The following is a 22,267-nucleotide window of genomic DNA, read 5'->3' as shown; positions in this document are numbered from 1 at the left end:
AAACTCAGGGGACCTCTGTGTCACCTGTGGAGGGGACCATGGTAGCAAGAAGAATCCGGGGCAGAGCATGGGGAGAAAGAGAGATTGGGTGGGTGTGTCTGTGTATACTCCCAGCCGGGCCCAGGAACAGGCTGGGATTGGCACAGGAGAGAAAATGGCTTGTAAGTGAATGAGTGAGAAATGGGAGCTAATAGCGTGAGGAGCAAGGATCAGCCTGGCTGGAGAGGCATGGGGACTGCATCAAGGTGTTATGGGGTTCTGCGTGCTCAGTTGTGTGACGTCTCAGGCAGGCGTCCATAATACACTCTGAGCTGGGGCTTCGGGTGATGGGAACTTAAGTGGGGGTGATCAGAAGGATTAGTGACTGGTGAAGGTGATCTCTCTAATCACCCAATATCTGAGTGCTGCCTTTTGGGTGGAGGGCACTTGTCATCAGGGGTCAGATGGGACAGGAGCGATCACGGCTTTTCTGGAATAGCTCCACGGGGAAGCGTCTGTTTCTCTCCCTCCTTCCTGCATTCTGAGGGTCTGGGGAGCGAAGTCTCTATGGGGTGGCACGCGTTGCACGTGCCTCCGGAAGTAGCTCTGATTCCTGTGGAGCAGGTTGGCGGGCTGGGCCGAGTAGGTGGGTGAACATCTGAAAGGGGAATTAGAAGATCAGAAGCAGCAGCATTGTCGGTTCTCGACGGCACCCGTTGTCCTGCCATCGACCATCAAATATTACAGTGGAATATTCCAGAGGACGCAGTCCTGTAACCCCACCAATTCTCTCCTTCTCTGGGCCCCCCTCTAAGACACACACCTCTGTGCTCTCAGGCTGTACCCGGCTATTCAGCCGCACACCACGCACCCCCCTGCACACCACGCTCTCTCTTTTGACATTAGGTAATTCAAGTCTCATTACTCATCCCCGACGCTGCTGAAATGGTGTAACAGGGTTGCTTGCTTAGATTTCTCAATGACTCCCAGAAATGCCACCTGTTTTACTTCCTTGTTTGCTGTCACCTTTGGGCTTGCAGGCAAGTGATGAGATAGAAGGAGACAGACTCCTGCACTGGTGACAGGGGGACAGATCTTCTATAGTTCCCAGCATGTTGGGTGCTGAGGGTCAGAGTAGGGGGCCGTTAAAAACCTGGCCCTGAGGACTGGGTGATGGGCTCTTTTGCAAATCCGGCCTTGGCTGTGGCCCGTATTTTCACCTTTCAGCATTGAACTTTCGAAGCTGTTATAGTGAATTTCCAAGAATGCCTGTGCCCCCACGAGAGACGAAGCCTGCAGACTTTTGCTGAGGCTTCACTCCCACTGCTGGCTGGGAGTTCTGCCCGAGCGAGGACTGTAGGATTCACCCCCATCTTTAGAAAATGCCCAGCCATGAGTCTTCTCTGCGGAGGAAAAGCTCTTTCCTCCCCTTCAGTAACTTTTCCTTTTATATCTCACAGTGATTAGTACCATTCTTTTGTACCTAGACTCATAGAAATGTTGGGCTGGAAGGAATCTGAAGACGACATCTAACCCATCTACCCACAGGCTTAAATCACAGAATATCAGGGTTGGAAGGGACCTCAGGAGGTCATCTAGTCCCACTCCCTGCTCAAAGCAGGACGAATCCCCGGACAGATTTTTTGCCTCAAATGGTCCCCTCAAGGATTGAGTTCACAACCCTGGGTTTAGCAGGCCAATACTCAAACCACTGAGCTATCCCTCCCTATGCCATCCCTGACAGGTGTCTGTCCAACCTGTTCTTAAAACCCACCAGTGATGGGGATTTTACAACCTCCCTTGGAAGCCTAGTCCAGAGCTTCACTCCCCTGGGAGCTAGAAAGTGTTTCTTAATATTTAACCTAAATCTCCCTTGCTGCAAATCAAGCCGATCCCTTCTTGTCGTATCCTCGCTGGGGCATGGAGAACAATTGATCGCTGTCCTTGTCACATCGTGACTTTCAGGGCAACCTACACTGTGTACCCAAGTCTGTCTTTGGGTATGAGTCACCCGCTGCAATGACTTCCCAGCCGCCACATGGGTCATCCCTGGGGATTGAACGCAAGACCCTCTGGAATAAAGGCACAGACTTCTGCCACTTGAGCTAAAGGAGTAAAGCCATTAATTGGCAGCAACAGTAGGCTCTTATCCTCGTATGTAGGCCACTGAACCGGTAGGTTATACTTATACTAGCCCCTTTCATAGTCAGATGCAGAAAAGCATCTTTAAGCCCCGTAACACTGGAATGTATTGGGCCAAGTTCAGTTTGGGTAAATGAGTACAAGCTCCATGGAAGTCAATGGTCCTGGGCTTGCTTATGCATGATCTGAATCTGGCGCCGTGTCTTTGGAGCTGTTTTAGTCAAACCCAGGGCAGCTCCTCCATTGTCGTGAGGCCTAATGAACTTGCTAAAAATACTGATGTCAGACGTAGAGGGTCCAGTTGTCTGGATCTGTTTGGAAACGGATGGGAGATGTTGAGGGAAAGGTTGGGAAATATTGCAGTGCGGGGGACTCCAGACTTGAAGGGTTAAAAAGGACAATGGAAAGGTTTTAACCTGTGTGTGTCCGTCTGTGTGCGCGCGCGTGCTGGGGATGGGTTGATTCACTTTAAAAAACACTACTGCATTCAGCGCTGAGCTTGAACAAAGGGGACAAGCCACCAGCAATAAACGACATCACTTCACCCCTCCCGAGGAACTACGCTTTTGGTCTATTCCGTTCTGTCCTGTGCTATAGAGGTTCTTCTATTGCTCATCACTGTAGTATCCAAGCGCCTTCCAGTTACTTCATTTAGCATCGTGGCCTTTCCTCTCCCTGCCTCTTCCCAGGGGCAGAAGCATGTGCAGTGGAGTGTCATAGTGTGGCTGGGTTTTGTTTTGTTTGGAAAATAGACACATAGCTCTGGGTTCATGCTAGAGAAGGCGGGTCAAAGAAATGCACCTTGTCCCTGGAACAGAAAGTGGGGAGGTGTGAGATAGTCTTGGACCAGCCCCTGGGAAAGTTCTACCTCGCGCCGAGATGAGCCGAGGGTTGCACAGGCAGGCCTCCCTCGGCCTTCCATCCCTCCTAGTGCCAGAGACTGCAAAGGGAGCGTGCTGGGCACAGCAGGGGAAGTCGAGGCGCGCTCTGTGCTCTGGCAGAGGGGCAGATACTGTGAATTAGAGCAGTCCCGGCGCTGTTCTTACTTACGCCAGGAGCTGCACTGACCCATCGGGCTGCGTGGAGGGACAGCACAGACTTGGGGCCACAACATGCTATAGAAGTGTCTAAGTATGGTTGTTATTATTAAGGGCTTCGCACCCAAGCTGTGCTGTCCCTCCACGCAGCCAGTTTGTGGGGATTTCAGTTTCCTGTAGCATGCTGTGACCTTTTCACTCCCGGCTGCCACATGCTGCTTCTGAAGAAGGCTGGCTGTCTCTTTCCATCCCCCAAGCAAAATGCGAGGGATGCATCAATTAGCAAGGGCTCGCTTCAGCCCTATTGAAGTCCAGGGGAGTTTTGCTCTTGATGTCAGTGGGAAAAGGCCTAGGCCTTAAACCCGGCGTGCACCTCAGTGCAGGAGATGAAGGCGTTTGTGCACGAAAAGAGGATGGAGAGCAGAAGCCTTCAAAAAATATCCTGGTGAATGTAAGCGTTGGTGAGAGGTGATGTATAAACAGCTATAGGGGCCGAAGGTCTCTTTCTCTCTCTTGAGACTGCTAAGAAAAGGCCAATTCGTGTCCATTCTGAGACAGGGTCTTGTGATGGAGGGACACTTATTAATTGGAAATTGACTAAGAGTTGAGACCCACCAAACTCATTCCACTGAACAGCTGTCAGCAGGTAATAATGACTTTTAGTCTCAACTGATCCGGACTGAATTTGAACGGATGGCATCCCCCCCTCACTAAATTCATTAGTCCAGTCCCACGTTTAGAGGTGTCATTAGGCCGTTTAGACCAGTCCAGCAAAGCCCTCTCTAGATAATATAGTAAATGATACCGGAGCAAGGCAATAGGGAAAGGCATAAATTATATGATTTGCAGCCAAACCTCAACTGTCTGATTGGCATGGGGAAAACTGAATTTATCTGGACAGAGGAGGGTGCAAGGAATTGAGACTATTCAGGGCAATTGGTGAGTATCGTGGGCCATGGTCATATTTTGGATAAACAAATAAATAAAATATGGAGATATACCTATATCTCATAGAACTGGAAGGGACATTGAGTCCGGCCCCCTGCCTTTACTAGCAGGACCAAGTACTGATTTTTGCCCCAGATTCTTAAGTGGCCCCCTCAACGATTGAAACTCACAACCCTGGGTTTAGCAGGCCAATGCTCAAACCACTGGGCTATCCCTCCCCCCAAACAAGGTTCTCTGATACTTGAGGTTCAAATAAACCCGACTGGGCAGTATCACGGATGCTTCGATTGTCAGCTCTTGGGGGCAGGCACCGTCTTTACGGTCTGTGTTTGTACAGCGCCTAGCGCAGTGAGGCCCTGATCCAGGACTAGCTGCTATGGTATTACAAATAATAATCATTGTAGCGCTCTGTCCCGATCCTGCCAGCTGATCTGTGTGGGCAGGCCCCCGGCCATTGATTTCATGGGGCCTGTGTGTGGGCGCTAGGATTCCAGCTGCACGGCTTGGATTCCAGGATCCGGGGCATAGAATTCCTTTCTTGGCTGCTTAGTGTCCCCAAATCAGATTAACTCTGAAGAGTGCAGACCAATGCGGGGAGCAGTCACGGCGGTTAATCGATCATCACATGACTTGGACATTAGCAACTCCCTTCAAATAGCTCAGAAACGAAACTAAAAATAAATCCATTCAGGGACAACTAGATCGGATTGCATCAACACCCCCTCTTCTGCACTTCCTTTCTATGTAGGACTCTCTACGCTGCGGGGAGAATTGAATTCCATGCGGTCACAGTTGCTTTGCTGCTCCGGGGACTGGCTTGCTGGAGAGAAGTTTTGTTTCCTTTCCTCTTTGTAAATGTGGTTCACCCCAGTGGGGTTGACACCCTAATTATCCTGACACTGAGGCTGCACGTGAAATCAGAGACCTGATTGCTAGTCTAGGGGAAATCCATCTTCCACCTTCTGCTCCTAACAGTCTAGCAGGAGTTTACATCTAACCTTCCGGAATTAGCCGGCTTATGTAGGCTTATGTACGTGCTCCATGGCCCACCTGTGTCAGCTTTGTCCTCGTTGCTCGGGCTTGTATACCATGCACCCAAAGTCCTGTTCACCTGTAGACAGCAGAGATGACAGAAAGCAGGTTCCTTGCTCAGAAATCACCAAGTCTGCCTCTCCAGTGAGCTCTGTACCCCAAAAACCTCCTTCTCTCGCTCTCAGGGTCATACTCACAAATGTTTCTCCAGGCTTTCAGCCTCTAACTCACACAAAAGGCAGCTGCAAAACCAATCTCTTAGCCCCTGCATTTACAGCCAGGGAAACCCATGTGCCTGCCATGTGCCTTGGGCAGTCCCTCCATTGATAATTGCTGTTGTTGTTTCCTATATAAAGGGGCTTGATTGCACCTTCAGTTGAAGCTGAACAAGTGTGTTTGGCCCATCCATTGACTTTACCTAGGTTTGTGATTGCCTTTTAAATCAAGGCCTCACCAGCCATTCTCACCTTTCAACATAACCCAACCTCATCAGGCTTCAGAGTTATACAGCACTGCCTTTGCCTCCTCCTATGCCTGCCCTCCACTGTTGCCTCAGACATCCTATTTGTCTGCCAGGCTGTAAGCTCCCTGGGGCAGGGGCTGAGGGTGTCTGTTTTAGGCAGCTGTTTTCCGTGCAGCTATGGTGTTGTATAAATAGCAATCAGTTGGGTGGCACTGCTAAATGCCTTAGCTTCCTGATGGATCCGCCCTCAGTTAGCCACCCGGCTTCAGACAATTGCTGGGAAAGTTCCATCTTAAAGGGCGGGTGGAACTTGGAGTGAAACAGATTGGATGCTTTTCTAAAAGAGATGCTCTTGATCTACCACAGCTATTGGACCTGGAGCAGGAATTAATTCAGGGAAGTCCTATGGCCTGTGTAATTCAGGGGGGCAGACCGGATAATCACAGTGATTCTTTACAGCCTAAGAATTTATGAATCTCTGTGATCCTTCCCATTCTGGTTGAGGGCCATTTTCCACAGCCCTACTACCGAGGGAGGCAAGCTTAATAGTCACAGAAATGTAGGGCTGGAAGGGACCTCAAGAGGTCCTAGCCCCCGCCATGAGGCAGGACCAAGTACCCCTAATCCAATGACGGGGATTCCACAACCTCCCCTGGGAGCCGATCATCCTACTTCACACATGGTTCGGGGGAGCAGGGTGAAGACCCTTTCCCTCCCCAGTTCAAATCCAGCCGAGGCTGGCAGCGCCTCGCTGTGAACTACATGCAGTCAGTTGGTGGGCTGAGCCCAGCTTCCAGATGTCCGCCTCAGGAAAAAAAACATTTCCACAAGTGGCATCTCTGCTGGTGGCCTGGCCAGAGAAGCCAAGGGCTGACTCCTTCCCAGAGGGGCGGCAGGAGGGAACCTTGCCTGACACGGCCCATCCTGTGCCCTGTTCTGCGGATCGAAGAAGATCATTGGCGCTAAACAAATGTGGGGATTCACTGGGAACATGCCTACCCACGGGGCTGACCCTGTAGGGTCGCTGTCCTTGTGGTGGCATGGCATGGAGCTGGGCCGAGCCAGCCAGCAGCACCCACCACTTCATGGCAAGGCTGGTTGGTAGTAGCCATCATTGATTTGGGCAGGAAGACCAGCCCTCGTAACATGGATGAGTTGGGAAAGACAAATAACCTGCTGGGATGTGATGATTTGTGACACTAATGCCCATTTTTGCTTGTTTATTTAAATAACTTATAGGATATCCATCACCGGAAAGGCTTCTGGGTGCTGTTCATGGAATAATCCAATGGTTACTAACCAAACTGGGGTCACTGATACACAGACTTTCTGTGCGCTAAACTCCCTTGCCATGCAGAGAGGGGCAGATGGAAAGAGGAGACGTTAAAGGCATTAGGGACCCAGTGGACCGAGCAATAGGCTGAAGCTTAGGAGACCTGGCTTCTCGTCCCAGCTCAGTCACTGGCCCGTTGGATAGGGTGAGCAGATGTGCCAATTTTATAGGGACAGTCCCAATAGTCGGGGTTTTGTCTCATATAGGTGCCTATTACCCCCACCCCAGTCCCGATTTTTTTCACACTTGCTCTCTGGTCACCCTACTCCTGGATGACCTTGAGCGAGTCACTTTCCCCCTCTCTGTTTCCCCAAATGCAGACTGGAGAGCAATACTGCTATGCTCTGTGAAGTGCTTTGAGATCTACAGAGGAACAGCATTCCATGGTTCATCCTAAGAACATGAAGGACGTACAGAGAGATCTGAAAACTGCTGCAGTGGGTTTCTGACCAACATACTAAAGCAGAACATTCCATAGACAAGGCCCTAGAATTAAGGGAGACTGCTCTGTGCCTGGTCTAAAACTGTCCGAAACTCAATAAAGTAAGCAAAGGTGTAGGACAAAAAATGGTCAGACAAATACCTTGGCACTAGATTAAGGACCTTAGAAATCAGTGATTAGTCCCCGAGATGAGGAATCATGGGTCAGTGGTTAAAGCATAGAGCTGGCAGACAAGATTCCTTAGTTCTATTTCCAGCTCCGCCACTGACTCGCTGTGGGACCTTGGGTAAATCTCTTAACCCAGTGGTTCTCAACCAGAGGTACACGAACCCCTGGAAGTATGCAGAGTACATCAGCTCACCTAGATATTTGCATAGTTTTACAACAGCCTACATAAAAAACACTAGCGAAGTCAGTACAAACTAAATTTTTCATATAGACAATGACTTGTTTATTCTGCTTTATGGTAAAACAAGAAAGTCAGCAATTTTTCAGTACTAGTGTGCTCTGACACTTTTGTATTTTTATGTCTGATTTTGTAAGCAAGAAATTTTTAAGTCAGGTGAAACTTGGGGGTACGCAAGGAAATCAGACTCCTGAAAGGGGTACAGTAGTCTGGAAGGTTGAGAGCATTTAATCTACTCACAATATAATATTTTTAGGCTGTGTATTTCCTTGCGATCTAAGCAGCCATTATTTGGGATAATGACACTTACCAACCTCCCACGGGAGTTTGAGGTGCAGTTCCATGATGTCCATAAAATGCTTGGAGATCTTTGAATGCAAAGTTTCTAGAGTGGGTCAGATTAGGATTCTAGGTGTATTTTCCACTCATCCCCGTTCACTAGTGTGTCTGATTTACTTTATGGACCATCTGCTGTTTGAGAGGCAGTTGTGTCTGTGCTGAAATATAGATTGTGCCTCCTTTGGAGAAGCAGAGAAAGATTGGTTTTTCTGTGATGACGCTTTGGATATTTAGAAGGAGACGTCCTTTTATGACGTTCTTTTCCCTAGTTTACAAAAGGCAGTGACAGCCCTTTCTGGCTGGTTTCCAGTTCAGTGCTGGCTGTTGGTGAGGAAGATGTGGGGGGATAGCTCAGTGGTTTGAGCATTGGCCTGCTAAACCCAGGATTGTGAGTTTAGTCCTTGTGACGGCCATTTAGAGATTTGGGGCAAAACTCTGTCGGAAGATTGGTCCTGCTTTGAGCAGGGGGTTGGACTAGATACCTCCTGAGATCCCTTCCAACCTTGATATTGTATGATAAGATATGGAGCCCCACACAGAGAGATGGTTACAGTAGTTCTGTGCAGTTTCCTGGAGTTGACTGTCAATGGTACCTGAGACTGATGGCTTATTCAGCCTTGCCGTCACAGCCCCATTGGATGGGGAGCTCATTGATCCTAGAAGCATCCAAAACCAGCCCTTGCTCAAAATCAAACCACTGGCTTGTGCTTCAATTAAAGGGACGTGGTCAACTTAGAAACCAGCCCATTAAAAGTATTTTTGGCCCTACATCTGCCTCTGATCCCTTAGCTAATTTTTACATCACACTTCCCTCCCTTTTACAAGGCGTTTTTTCTCTCCTGTTACTGTGACCCATAGACACAACACAGGAAACTGATTGGGGGGAGGGGGCAGCAGAGGGGGAGGAAGAAACTGTGAAATTGACTAGACGCCAACTACTTAAAATAAACACACTGGAAAAAGATTTTATCTAATCCTTCCCTTCTAGCTGTCTCACATGAGACTTGCAAGAATATTAGGTAAAACATTTTCAAACAGTGTGAGGTTTAAGTTCCAGACCATTTTTAGTTGCTTTGTGCATAGTATTGTAACTGTTACCCTGTCTTGGGGTGTCATGGTACATCAATCCCTGGTGACACTCCTAAGCAAGTGCTGTTGGTACGTCTGCTCTATCACCTGATGGGCCTTTTGTAGTACTCCAACTACTGCAATCCTACCTGACGCCCTGCCTGTATGGCCCACTCCTCTCCAATTACCACGGAATCGCCTGGTGACGTGTGTTCCTCCTGACTGGGACAAAAAGAGGTTCACGCTGTCCTCTGCTGACCTATTGCTGATCAGCATATTCATCACAAAATATTATCCTACCCACTGGGAAGTGAAGCTTCCCTTATAAACATTTGTAAAGGCCTTTGAAGATGAAGATGCTACGTGAGCGCAAAGAGTCGTTCCTACTGTGGACAGCAGCCACAGGAGGGTCCACCATGACGCAGTATAATAAGATTTTGAGGCAACAGCACCTTGAAAGATCACTGAGATGCAGCATCAAATCACCACTGAGAAGCAGCGTAGCGTCCCTGTTTGGTGTTAGCAAAGCGTCACCGGAGCGTGAGGGAACGGCATCTTGACGCAGCAAAGCTATGTCACGTGGCAGCGATGGTTTGGGCCGTTGGCGTTTTGATGTGGCATTGGGTGCTTGGGTGCCCCGCAGCTGCATTTGATAAGGACACGTTTTGACACAAAGACGCCAGTGTGGGCGATGTTCTGGTGGATTCTGGCCGCTTTATAAATAGCATTTTGGAAAGGGCCAGATTAAGACAAGCTGGGCCCCCAGGCAGGCCCCATGCCATGGCCTTGGGGATAGCAGTAAGTTTCAGAGTGAAGACGAAAGAGTCAGTTCACACCTCTGAGCTGTTGTTTAAAGCTTTTCTTTGCACTCCTGAGGGCTAGAAACAACTTCTTCTTCTTTTTTTTTTTTATATGAAAGCTGAGATTCTGGTGTATTCATGTGAGTCCAGGAGCTGAGCCTTAGGCATTGACCTATAGCACCTAATGCCAGAGAGGGATTAAGGTTTTGTAGGGCCCTGTGTGGTGCTAATGCCCTAATCTGACCCTCCCTGGGGCAGGGAGAGAATGAGAGGCTTCTTGGTGGTGCCGGGCAGGGCCATTTCCAGCCCTTGTAGTGGGGTTGGGGAGATCTTATGCCTGCTTCATAATAGAAAGGATCATCACCATAGCTTATTGCTGCAAAACCACATCCAAGACCTGGAGTGATCACTTGTCTCAAATAATTCCTTGAGAGTACAGGATGTTGACAGAGGACACTGCACCAGGCAGCCTTAAAATATTTGCCTAGGGTCTCCACATTCCCATTTGGGGTCATTCCTCCACTTCCACTTGTCATATAGTCTCCAGCCTTTGCCATCCCATCTCTCGCTCGGTTTAGAGCATGCCAGTGTTCTTGTTCGAGGTTCGTTCCTGGAAAGAGTTGTTCTGCTGGAGCCAGGGTCTCCAAGATCATCAGCATTTCCTGCGCCAGTTGGTTACTCTGTAGCCTTCCACAGGAGGATTTTGGGGTAAGGGATTTTTGGAGGCAAAGTTTTTACTGGAATTCAGCCTCTTGGGTGGTGCAATGTGTCCATGCAACAGGCATCTTGGATCTCGCACCTGGTTTTGTCTTTCCCCTGCTAGAAAACCAGTGTGGAGAGTGTATTGGTACCGAAGGGCAGTTCCCAGAGAGAGGTAGGTAGCTCCAGGAGGCTGGGGGACCCCATTACTGTGTGTGTTTGACATGAGCTTTTCACTGCTTGTGGATAAACAGGTTTATGATGCAAAGGTCCAGGGAGAGATGGTTTTGAGGCCCCCAAAATGACAATGGGCAGCTTAAAGGCAGTTCTAAGGCCCCCAGGTGGGCAGCGGGCAGTTTCGAGGCCCACGCGATTGCAGCGGACGGTTTCAAGGCCCCTGCGATTGCAGCAGGCAGTTTCGAGGCCCTCGGGTTGGCAGCGGGTGGTTTCGAGGCCCATGCGATGGGAGTGGATGGTTTCTAGGCCCCCGGGGATTACAATATGTGGTTTCAAGGCTCCCGGGGATTACAATGTGTGGTTTCAAGGCTCCCGGGAGGGCAGTGGATAGTTTCTAGGCCCCCGGGGATTACAATGTGTGGTTTCGAGGCTCCCGGGAGGGCAGTGGATAGTTTCTAGGCCCCCGGGGATTACAATATGTGGTTTCAAGGCTCCCGGGAGGGCAGTGGATAGTTTCTAGGCCCCCGGGGATTACAATGTGTGATTTCAAGGCTCCCGGGATGGCAGTGGATGGTTTCTAGGCCCCCGGGGATTACAATGTGTGGTTTCAAGGCTCCCGGGATGGCAGTGGATGGTTTCTAGGCCCCCGGGGATTACAATGTGTGGTTTCGAGGCCCCCGGGATGGCAGTGGATGGTTTCTAGGCCCCCGGGGATTACAATGTGTGGTTTCGAGGCCCCCGGGATGGCATTTTGCAGTTTCAAGGCCCCCACCCAGGATGGCAGGCAGCAGTTTTTAGGTGGTTTCCAGGCCCCTCAGTGGCATTGAGGAATAGTGTCATGTGAGCGTTACAACATGGCGTCCCGTGAGGGGTGACAGGAGGATCTGCAAGGCCTAGTGAGAGCTTGGGAGCGAGGTAATGGTTTCACGTGGCCGGGTCGAGCCTAGATTCTCTCCAGGCCTAGCCTAGAGGCCGGGGCACTCACTCGCCATGGCAACAGCATGGGGGCAAAGGGGGTGGTAGTGGATTCGCACGAGGTGATTGGTCAGTGATGCTGTTATTCAAGCCGTTCGGTGGGCGGGTGTATCTCGCGGCTGAGGATTGGTGAGAAATGCTGTCGATCGGCCTAGGTTGCCCGATACGGTTGGTCTGCCTTTTTGTCACTCAATCTGACGCGAGGGTAGGCGGGCGCAGTTGTTCTTTGGCTCATTGGCCCCGCGCTCCGTCACTGAAGCGGTTTGGGGAGAGGGCGGGGGCGGGCACAACATCAACTGGCCGATCTCCGATTGGGTGCTTTAGCTGCCACTCCCCGGGCTGTGAGGGCGGATGTAACTGCTCGCCCGGGGATTTGACAACCGCCTTGTCAATCCCCCTCCCTTCGGTGGCGGATTGGAGGGGATGCCGCGCGTGGGCGGGCTCAAGCCCGCGGGGGCAGGGAAGCGGCTGTTGGTGCTGCTGAGAGTGGGCCTGGCCGGCCGGCGGTGCCTGCCTGTGGGGCCGGGAGGGTCGCGGCTGAGGAGCGCGGAGATCGGGTACCGGCGAGCGGGCCGGGCCGGGGGGCGTGGGGAGGGGGGCGCAGAAGGGGGGAGGAAGCGGGAGTGTGGGGAGGGGGGCGCAGAAGGGGGGAGGGGATGTGGGGAGGGGGGCGCGGAAGGGGGGAGGGGAAGCGGGAGTGGGGAGGGGGGCGCAGAAGGGGGGAGGGGATGTGGAGTGTGGGGAGGGGGGCGCGGAAGGGGGGAGGGGAAGTGGAGTGTGGGGAGGGGGGCGCGGAAGGGGGGAGGGGATGTGGAGTGTGGGGAGGGGGGCGCGGAAGGGGGGAGGGGATGTGGAGTGTGGGGAGGGGGGCGCGGAAGGGGGGAGGGGATGTGGAGTGTGGGGAGGGGGGCGCGGAAGGGGGGAGGGGATGTGGAGTGTGGGGAGGGGGGCGCGGAAGGGGGGAGGGGATGTGGAGTGTGGGGAGGGGGGTGCGGAAGGGGGGAGGGGAAGCGGGAGTGGGGAGGGGGGCGCGGAAGGGGGGAGGGGATGTGGAGTGTGGGGAGGGGGGCGCGGAAGGGGGGAGGGGATGTGGAGTGTGGGGAGGGGGGTGCGGAAGGGGGGAGGGGAAGCGGGAGTGGGGAGGGGGGCGCAGAAGGGGGGAGGGGATGTGGAGTGTGGGGAGGGGGGCGCGGAACGGGGGAGGGGAAGCGGGAGTGGGGAGGGGGGCGCAGAAGGGGGGAGGGGATGTGGAGTGTGGGGAGGGGGGCGCGGAAGGGGGGAGGGGAAGTGGAGTGTGGGGAGGGGGGCGCGGAAGGGGGGAGGGGAAGTGGAGTGTGGGGAGGGGGGCGCGGAAGGGGGGAGGGGAAGTGGAGTGTGGGGAGGGGGGCGCGGAAGGGGGGAGGGGAAGTGGGTGTGGGGAGAGAGGGGAAAGGGGAGGGGGCAGAGTGGAGTGGGGCGGGGGGGAGGCAGGGGTAAGTTTAGGGTGAGGCTGAAGGGGGAATAGGGTAAGGGGCTGCTGGGGGGGTAGTGGGGTAGCTGGGGGTAATATGAAGAGGGGTAGGCGGTGTATGTGTGGGTGTGTGTGTATCTATGGGGCAGTCGGGGGATAAGGGGAGACCAGAACTGGGGGGGCGGCTATAGGGAGATTCCCCCCCTCTGGTACATGTGGGGGCGCTGAACGTTCCCTCTGAAATATGGGGTAAAAGGTTTGGGGCGGGCATTAGGAGGCCCCTAAGTAGTGTTATGGGGCAGTTCTAATGGGAAGCGCGAGAGGAGTGTGTTCCCCTGGTGGGTTGGGGGGCAGGGGTTGTCTTTTCCGTGGGATCAGAAATGGGGGTCAGTGAATTAGAGAATTGTAGGAGATAAAGGGGTGTAGGAAGACAGGGGGGGGGAATTTGTTAAGGAGTGAGGGTTTTTTGAATGGCTGGGGACTGAAGCGACTTAAGTAACATGTGGCTTTGAGTAACCTGCACCCCATGATGCTATTTAAATAAGCGATGGGAAACCCTATACTATAGTCTCATGAATTTTACTTTAGTGTTCAGCACTGGTGGAGTTCCTGATGCTCTCCCATGTGCCATGAGGGTGCGGTGCGTTTTTGGGAAGATTTAGGAGGATGAAATTGTTATTCGAGGGACTGAAAAGCCCAGAAAAGCATGGTGACCTAGATGCTGGGATTAAAGGGTCACAAGGAAACTGAAACCTGGTGGGGAGGGGCGCCCTGTTACTTTCAGTTTCTGAGTGACTGAAATCAAAAGTTTTCCAGTACAAAAGGCAATGTTTTGGCTACTGGATTAATTAAGTGAGATCTGACATGTGAGTGAGTTGATAAATCAGAAAAATTGGGCTGTAATTATATGTAGGCTTGGAAGAATTAGGGTTTTGTCGGTGAATGCAGTAAATATAGATTTTACTGTATACACAAACTGACAAGAAAATATTTTGATCGATGATAATCAACACTTAGACAATGCTTGAGAATTTGTTAGTTAGATTTAAGGTTATTTACTCTGTATATTTTTACATGTGGTGTTGACAATTTGGATTTTAACGGTTATAAAGTGTTAACTTTTTGAATCTCAAATCTCAATATCTGCTATCACTAAATAATTGTCTGGCCCTCCTCATAATTTCCCCCAACTGTGAAAATTTAAATTGATAAAAATTGAAAAAATGCTAAAAGAAATAATATCAATTTTATCTGTTGAAATTGTAAAAGAAGAATTCTGCCAAACCTAATTATATGTTTGCTTGTAACAAATGAGGTGGAGAATTGAAATTGTGCTTGTTTTGCCCTGATGGGTTATGTGGTTGCAGAAGGGACAGCTGAGATTTTGGGATTAGAGGTTAATTTAAACACTCCTCCCACTCCTGCCCATGTTGGGAGTTGAGAAAAGATATCCATCAACTAACAATCCTCAGGTGATGATGAGTCCACACCTGGCAACCTTTGAAATCTATAAAAAAACCAACAACCCAGAGATGCTGGGTGGAGGAGAAAAATAGGGGTGTACCCTTTGACAGCCTCAAAATACATTGAACTGGAACAGGTGTTTGAAGGGACAGATGGTGGGGGTACATTTTGCTACAAAATTGGGGGCTGCACTCTCCTCAGCTGGGACACTTGCTGTGTGGTGAATTGCCCAGGAAGGTCACATTGTGGAATAGAAGCATCATAAGCATGTTTTTTGTTTTTTAAAGTTCCCTTGTGAGTGATGGGCAGCAGAGGAGAAAGGACTGCATAGGAAGGTAGCAAACCCTAGTGTGTTGCAATGTTGTTCTCATTGGCTGTGCAGTATTCACGGTTGCTTATTTGCCACGGAAAGCCCCTGTTGGATTATTATAATCTCGCTGAAAACTGGAGTGAAAGGGAGTCAGAGCTGAATTCCTGCTCCCGAGAGTGGAAGCTGACGCACCAGCCTAAGAATAGAGTAGGGAGGGGGAACTCAGACAATATTGATTCAAAAGATAACCTTTGTTTTATGTGTGTTTGCGGCTATTTAGCCAGCAAACCATCCTTTTGAGGGAAATAGATTTTATTTTGTACATGGCTTGTATGCAGTGGTGAAACTGATACTTCCTAGTATAGTAACTGCATATGTAATGCATAGGGTGATGTCTCGTCAGCATCTTACCGTGTTTGTTCTCTGGTTATATTTCAGCTTCTGATGAAATCACAGCCAGGACTGGAGGAGCCGTTGAACCCTTCTTTGGTTGAAACCTTCCACTCTTCAAGCTTCCTTCAGGAAGCTTCTCAAAGCAGGAGGAGGGAGAGAAGACGCCGCCACCTGTCACAGAGAATACACCCCGCTCTGGAAGCAGGGTGGGGAATCAGGAAGGCTAGAGGAAGTGACTGCATGTGGACTTTTGAGACAGTAAGTCACATGGGTTTATATGTAGCCTCGTGGACTGTTATCAAATAGCTATAGTTCTGAAGAGGAGGGGAGAGTGGAGGTTGTTTACTGGGGTATAATTTCTTTTCTCTGGAGATTTAGATCATTAATTTGGCTCGTCTGAGTAACCTGATGACCTTTTTTTTAATTCCTGATTGTTCAAGAGAACCTAAAACTGAAGTTTTGAATTTTCCTTAAACTCTTAATCTTGGTGAATTATGATACTTTGAGCTCTTAGTTATTGGCTGTGGTTGGTTTTTTTTTTTTTTTTTTTTAAAAAACCTTCCACCTATGTTTGCTTTTTTTCCTCCTCCAGAAATGCTTTCTCTGAAGAAATATTTCACCGAAGGACTCATCCAATTCACCATTCTACTCAGCTTGATAGGCGTTCGTGTGGACGTGGATACCTACCTGAACTCGCAGCTTCCCCCTCTGAGGGAAATCATTCTGGGCCAGAGCTCTGCTTACACCCAGACCCAGTTCCACAACCTGCGGAACACCTTGGACGGATATGGCATCCATCCGAAAAGTGTAGACCTGGACTATTATTTCACAGCCCGCAGGCTTCTCAACCAGGTGAGGGCCCTGGACAGGTTTCAGGTGCCCACCACTGAAGTAAATGCCTGGTTGGTGCACAGAGACCCCGAAGGTTCTGTGTCTAGTGCCCAGCCCAGCCCAGCCATCACCCTAGAGAACAGCGGTGGCCTGCAAGATGGGACCAATCCTGACAACGGCGTGAGGGAGAGTGGACCTGAGCAAGGATTTGGTGAAGAATTGGAAGACCTAGGAGCAGTGGCTCCTCCAGGGAATGGAGACTTGACCAAAGAGGTAGGCAGCACCTTCTTCTATAAAAGATGCCTGCCAAAGAAAGGGAACCGTTTGAGGACTTCCATGGGAGAGGAGTAGTTTGGAGCGTAACGTTGAGCGGTGCGTAGCTTCCACGTGTGTACTCAGCACCTCTGAATATCAGGCCCCTTATTCTGTGAGCCCCTTAATATTAAGGTTGGGTGGTTCTGGGCACTTTCTCTTGATGTGCGCTGTGTCTTGGTCTGAAATTGGGTGGCTAGTCAGTAATTCAGTTTGAGTGCAGACTTGCATTTATGGGAATGACAGGATAGCACCTTCTCTTTCCCAGTATTGGGTAACAGTTTCATCCCATGAGTCACCTGGGTGGTAGATTACTTGGCTCTGGAGTTTGTCCAAATAACGTTTACAGCTTGGTTGCCAATATAGAGTGGGGAGGATGGTGAATTAGAAAGTGGCTTTTTTTTCCAGCTGAGTGTATTCTCCCAGTTGCTATGACAGAGTCATGTGTCTGACCCCCAGCAGTTGCTACTCTTACTTTCCATTCGGTTTCTTTGGCAAGGCATGTTCAGACTCCGCTTCCCTGGGGCTGTATTGTACTGCTTTTAGTGATGGATTCCAGTGGAGAATGTTTGCATGGATGCTACAGCCTCTCTCCTAAACTGTGCCGCTCAGACAAGCCATTATGTATGGTGGGGAGTAGGCATGGGGATTTCCCAACTGTCCTGATCCCTAATCTCCTGTGATGAAGCTTAGAGGCAGCTCTTTGGAGTCAGAAGCAGGGGAATTTTGCAGGCAACTGTTGAGGCTGTCTGGAACTTCTGTCATGTGATTTCAGTATAGCTACAGGCGGGAAATAGCATACATGTCTCTCTGATGTGAAAGTGTTCATCCAGGAGAGGAAAAAGGTGAAACTTTCTTCAGATCTGCTAATGTACTTAATGGCATAATCTTGCCACTGGACGCCTGGATGGAGCATAGCTTGCCTGAATATGAGACACTTCCCCTATCCACTAGAAAGGGCATCTGCTAGGGGAAGGAACAAAGGCTGAGAGAGCTAAGTCTGGCAATGTTACTTACTTTCAGTCCCCTACTCTAAACACTAAGAGGTATTTTCATTTCTAATTACTTTCTGTGTGACTTTGGACAAGCCAATAATTAATGGTACCTTCCATCTGAGGATCTCAAAACACTTTACACAAGTGGTCACAAATCTAGCTTCTTACCAGTTCAGTGACTGACGTGTATACTTACTCCCATTTTGCAAATCGGAAACTGGGGCACAGATTGAAGTGACTTGCCTAAGGTCAACAGTCTGTGGTAGAGTGGGGAAAGGAATTCAGATCTCCCACTCCCATCCTATGGCTTCACGACAAGACCAGCCTTCTCTGTGCTGGGGTTTTCCCTCTTTAGAATGGGGATAATGTACCTGGAGATCTTTTGATGACGAATACTATATAAATACAAAGTGGGGGTGGTATTTAGGAAGCCGTAGATAGAGGAGTGAGAGGAGGCAGAGTGTATGGATTGTAGGAAGAATCCTACTGCTGATTTGTTTGGTCTGTAGGTTGGTGGTATCACTGGTTTCCTAATGCCTGCTCAGCTGTATTTTTTTATTTTATTTTTTTTTAACTAAAATTGTGCATTAAATATCAATCCAACTGTAAGTTCTCCATATGCAGGATGCAGTGACCCTGCTGCAAACCTGGCCAGTTCAAACTGGATTTGCTGCAAACGAGTCTCCTGGATGATCCAGATTCAAGCCTTCTGGAAAGTGTACTTCTCTGGACTACTATAATTGCTTCTTTTTTGGGTGGGGTGGATCGCTAACCCTTGTTTTCTGTATTCTACGTATTCAAGTGCATGTTTTCTCCTCCCATCTCCTCTATTTTTCACTGAGAAGTCTGGCTCACACCTTGTAGAGTTTCTCTTTAAACGTGCATCCAGAAGATGCGCTGTGACTTCCTTTGGGACATGGCACTTTCCTGATTTTTTTTTTTTTTTTTTTTTTTTTTTTTCTTTCTCCCCCTCTTCTCCCCCAACCCATTTATGTTCAGCCTCGATGGCATGCAGTGCTAGGAAATCCTGCCTCCCAGTCCCTCCTCTCCTGATGAACATGCACTTCATACGTTGGTCCTGCTAGTGAAGGCAGGGGGCTGGACTCAATGACCTTTTGGGGTCCCTTCCAGCTCTGAGATAGGTATATCTCCATATATTCTATTATTATACCTCCCTATGTTCCCCAAGGGGTGGACAAGACTGTACTTGCAGCTGATGTAAAGCTACAAAGCATGATTCCAAGCATTATCTACGTGATCATTTTTCTTTGTCTGGAACCTTGAACCTCATTTAGCTGTATGGCTGGTAAATGTAGAGGGACTTAAAAGCTTTTCTGTCAGGTGTGCTGTTGTGCTGTGCGGTTCCTGGTAGACACTATAATTGGAATTCACCTGAGACAGGCTGGAGGTTTGACTCTCCTGCCGATATCCTGTGGGAAGCAGACAGGAGGATAGTGTTAGGCAGACAATTGCAGAAGTAGGGGAGACACATTTCCCAGGTCTTCTCCTGGGACTTACAATCTGAATAGAGTGGCAACATTTTATGGTCCAGACCAGATCTTGCTGTGGGGGAAATGCATTGTATCTTGGAGCTGGAGCTCACCCTGTGGTATGGTGCAAGACACTCTCTGTTTCGTTGTTCTGATTAGCTTTGAGGATGGTTCTGACTTGGAATTTGACTTGCTATCCTGGTCTGTAAACGGTGGTGTATCCTGGTGAGGGTTATATTCAGGAGCATCCCAGTGCTTGCTCTTTCTTGCTGTTTTGCTACTATAGCATCCCAAGGGCAGGGTTTTTTTTTGTCCTCAGTGTCTCTTGTCTGAGGTTTTTCCTCTTCTCCAGCACAGCATGGGGGAGGGAATTGTTGTCCTGTTGGCTGATCTTTGAAAAGATTGGCCCTGTGGATTACGATGTCCCTATAACGTTTCCACAACAAGAGGATAAAAATACCCACCAAGTGGAACATGTGACGAACTGCTGGTGCTGGGTATTATCCCAGTATGACAAAGCCCCCCTCCAACCAGTACTCTGGTAACAGGGTATTAGAACGTGGGTAAGATCTTCTTACACTTGGCTGTCTGCATAGAACTGACTTGTTTACAGTCAGTTCCTAAGGGACAGCAACCAGATAAAGTGACCAGCTGAGGACATACTGTTTCTGTTAACCTTAGTGATGAGGGATAATGGGGGCTCTCTTTTTGGGAGGGGGGGCTTGAGAGGATTTAGGTGTCTGCACCTCCCAGTCCAAGCAATGTTAGACAGGGATAGGTCAAGGTTATATAGAACTTCCTTTTAAATATTGAAATAGTATTTACTGCTTACAAAGTGTTTCTGTGGATGTAAAAGCTCTTTCAAAGAGGGTAACTCATCAGTTACCCATCTGTAAAATGGGGATAACGACATCCATCCATTTTGTTAAAGTGCTTTGAGGTCTGTGGATGCAAAATCCAATGTACGTACCAAGTATTTGTCATTTTACACAGATGGTGAAACAAGGGCGCAGAGCGGCTCAGTGAGTTGCCCAGCAAGTCCGAGGGGGAGCTGGAAATATAATTAAGGTCTACTCACTCTCTGTTCTGAGTTCTAATTCGCCACAAGACTGTAAACTGCATCCACTTTAAGTGCTGGTTCTTCTGAGAGGCCTCCAAGTACTGGTGTATTTAGAGGAGAAAGGCTGAGACTACAGGTACCGAGGGTTAGCTCCGGGGTTATAGACTTTAGCTTGCAATCCAGATGTTATGACTTGGATCAGTAAGTGGATATTTCAGGATGTGCAGGACTTTTCCATCAAGCTCCACGGGGAGGCAGGTTTTGTCCCCTGTACATACAGCATGGGGGGGTGGGGGCTGTGATAACTAAAGGACATAGCAGAAACGGAAGGGATCCAGACATGGAGCTAAAATGATTTGGAACTGGTACAGAATATCATATAAAGAGTTTGAAAAGATTAGGACTTAAGTTTAGAGAGGACAAATAAGGGGGACATGAGAGAGAAAATGAATGGTATAGAGAAGGTAAACTGGGCACTCTTGTTTTTCCTTTCCCTCTTTGCCATAACTAAAGCTGCAGGTTTGTCACAGCAGGGGAAAAAGTCAAGGATCGGGTGATTTTTCCTGTTCATCAGTGTCGTCCTTTGTGGGTTTTTTGTGTGTGTGTGTGTGTGCGCCCATGACTTGCCTCACGGCAGCAGCTTCTGTCCCACGGGGCTGGGCCCAGCTCCCTTCTCTGGGCAGTGCGATCATGTGTGTGGGGTTGCAACACAAATCAGATTTGGCTAAGATGCCCCTTCGTCATGATGGAGGGGATAGGTCAAATCTACGCAGTGCGGTGACCAGGTCACAATACCCAGAGCATGGTGCTGGGCCCAGCCTCATTGGATGTAGGAGCAACTTAGGCCAGAGGTGAGTGCAGGATATGCTCCATCTCCACTCTGGGAGCTGCCCTTCCCTGGGATGAGTGCGGAGCAGGCTCTGTCTCCAGCCTTCCTCCCCCCTCAGGCCGAGCTGGTGCGGAAGGTTCTATTGTGCGTGGTCAGTGCCCCCTCTTTTTTTTTCAGGGCATTTTTGCTCAAAGCTTATGGAGCAGTGACTGAATCTGTGACTCTTACAACATTTACCATGGCTGCTCTGATTTTTTTTATTAAATGCTGTGACAAATCTGCAGCCCTACCCATAATGCAAGAACAAGGGGATAGCCAGTGAAATTGAACAGCAGCAAATTAAAAACCGATAAAACAGTTTACATAACACGTAATTAACTTGTGGAACTCACTGCCTCAAGATATCAGTGAGGCCAAAACTTAGCAGGCTCGAAAAAAGGATTAGACCTTTATCTAGAAAATGAGAACATACACAGTTATTTGGCCAAAAGATATAAAGCGGTGGATCTCAACCAGGAGTACATGTACCCTTGGTGGTATGCAGAGGTCTTCCAGGGCGTACATCAACACATCTAATTTTTTGCCTAGTTTTTTATAACAGGCTACATAAAAAGCACTAGCAAAGTCAGTATAAACTAAAATTTCATACAGACAGTGACTTGTTTATACTGTTCTATATACTATTGTGGAAGCAGAGGTTTTTCTCCAACACTGTACATTGAAATGTAAGTACAATATTTGTATTCAGTGGATTTATTTTATAATTATATGGTAAAAATGAGTCAGTAATTTTACAGTACTATTGGCTGTGACACTTCTTTGTATTTTTATGTCTGATTTTTGTAAGCAAGTAGTTTTTAAGTGAGGTGAAACTAGGGGGTATGCAAGACAAATCAGACTTCTGAAAAGGCTACAGTAGTCTGGAAAGGTTGAGAGCCACTGATATAAAGGATAAACACCTCTTGCTTCATAGCATAAGCCAAATGCTAACTGCCAAGGGTTAGGCAGAAACTTCTCTTATGGGCAGCTTACTCCATAATTGTACAATGTGAGGACTGAAGAATCTGTTACTGGCCACCACTGGGGATACCTAGACTACTGGTCTGACTGGCATAGCAGTTCCTATTTCTAACTCACTCCCCTCCTGCTAGTGTGGGAATGATGGGTGCAGGTCCATGACTGACTCAGTGGCAAGGCTCATGCTCTCATCCGGCATGTAAATATGATGTGCAAATCCTCCCCAATCTCCCAGTGACATCACTGCACATGTGCAGATGGCACAGACACCCTGTC

The 22,267-nt window shown here is 49.2% G+C and overlaps 1 protein-coding gene across 2 annotated transcripts in view; it reads left to right on the top strand.

Moving 5' to 3' along the window:
• Window positions 1-22,267, top strand: part of NFE2L1 (NFE2 like bZIP transcription factor 1) — a 31,277-nt gene that overhangs the window by 474 nt on the left and 8,536 nt on the right. Inside the window, exons 1-3 of one of the 2 annotated variants that reach the window (XM_054014550.1) lie at window positions 12,298-12,397; window positions 15,503-15,715; window positions 16,050-16,561. In XM_054014550.1, coding sequence (XP_053870525.1) covers window positions 16,052-16,561 — 510 coding nt within the window. In that variant the 5' untranslated portion in view covers window positions 12,298-12,397; window positions 15,503-15,715; window positions 16,050-16,051. Of the gene's footprint in view, window positions 1-12,297; window positions 12,398-15,502; window positions 15,716-16,049; window positions 16,562-22,267 lie in introns of those variants that run through there. The other variant, XM_054014551.1, reaches the window with a different exon arrangement.

This window comes from Malaclemys terrapin, chromosome 25, assembly GCF_027887155.1.
Source record: "Malaclemys terrapin pileata isolate rMalTer1 chromosome 25, rMalTer1.hap1, whole genome shotgun sequence".
In the NCBI taxonomy this organism is placed as follows: domain Eukaryota; kingdom Metazoa; phylum Chordata; order Testudines; family Emydidae; genus Malaclemys; species Malaclemys terrapin.
This window is presented reverse-complemented; position numbering and strand designations above follow the sequence as displayed.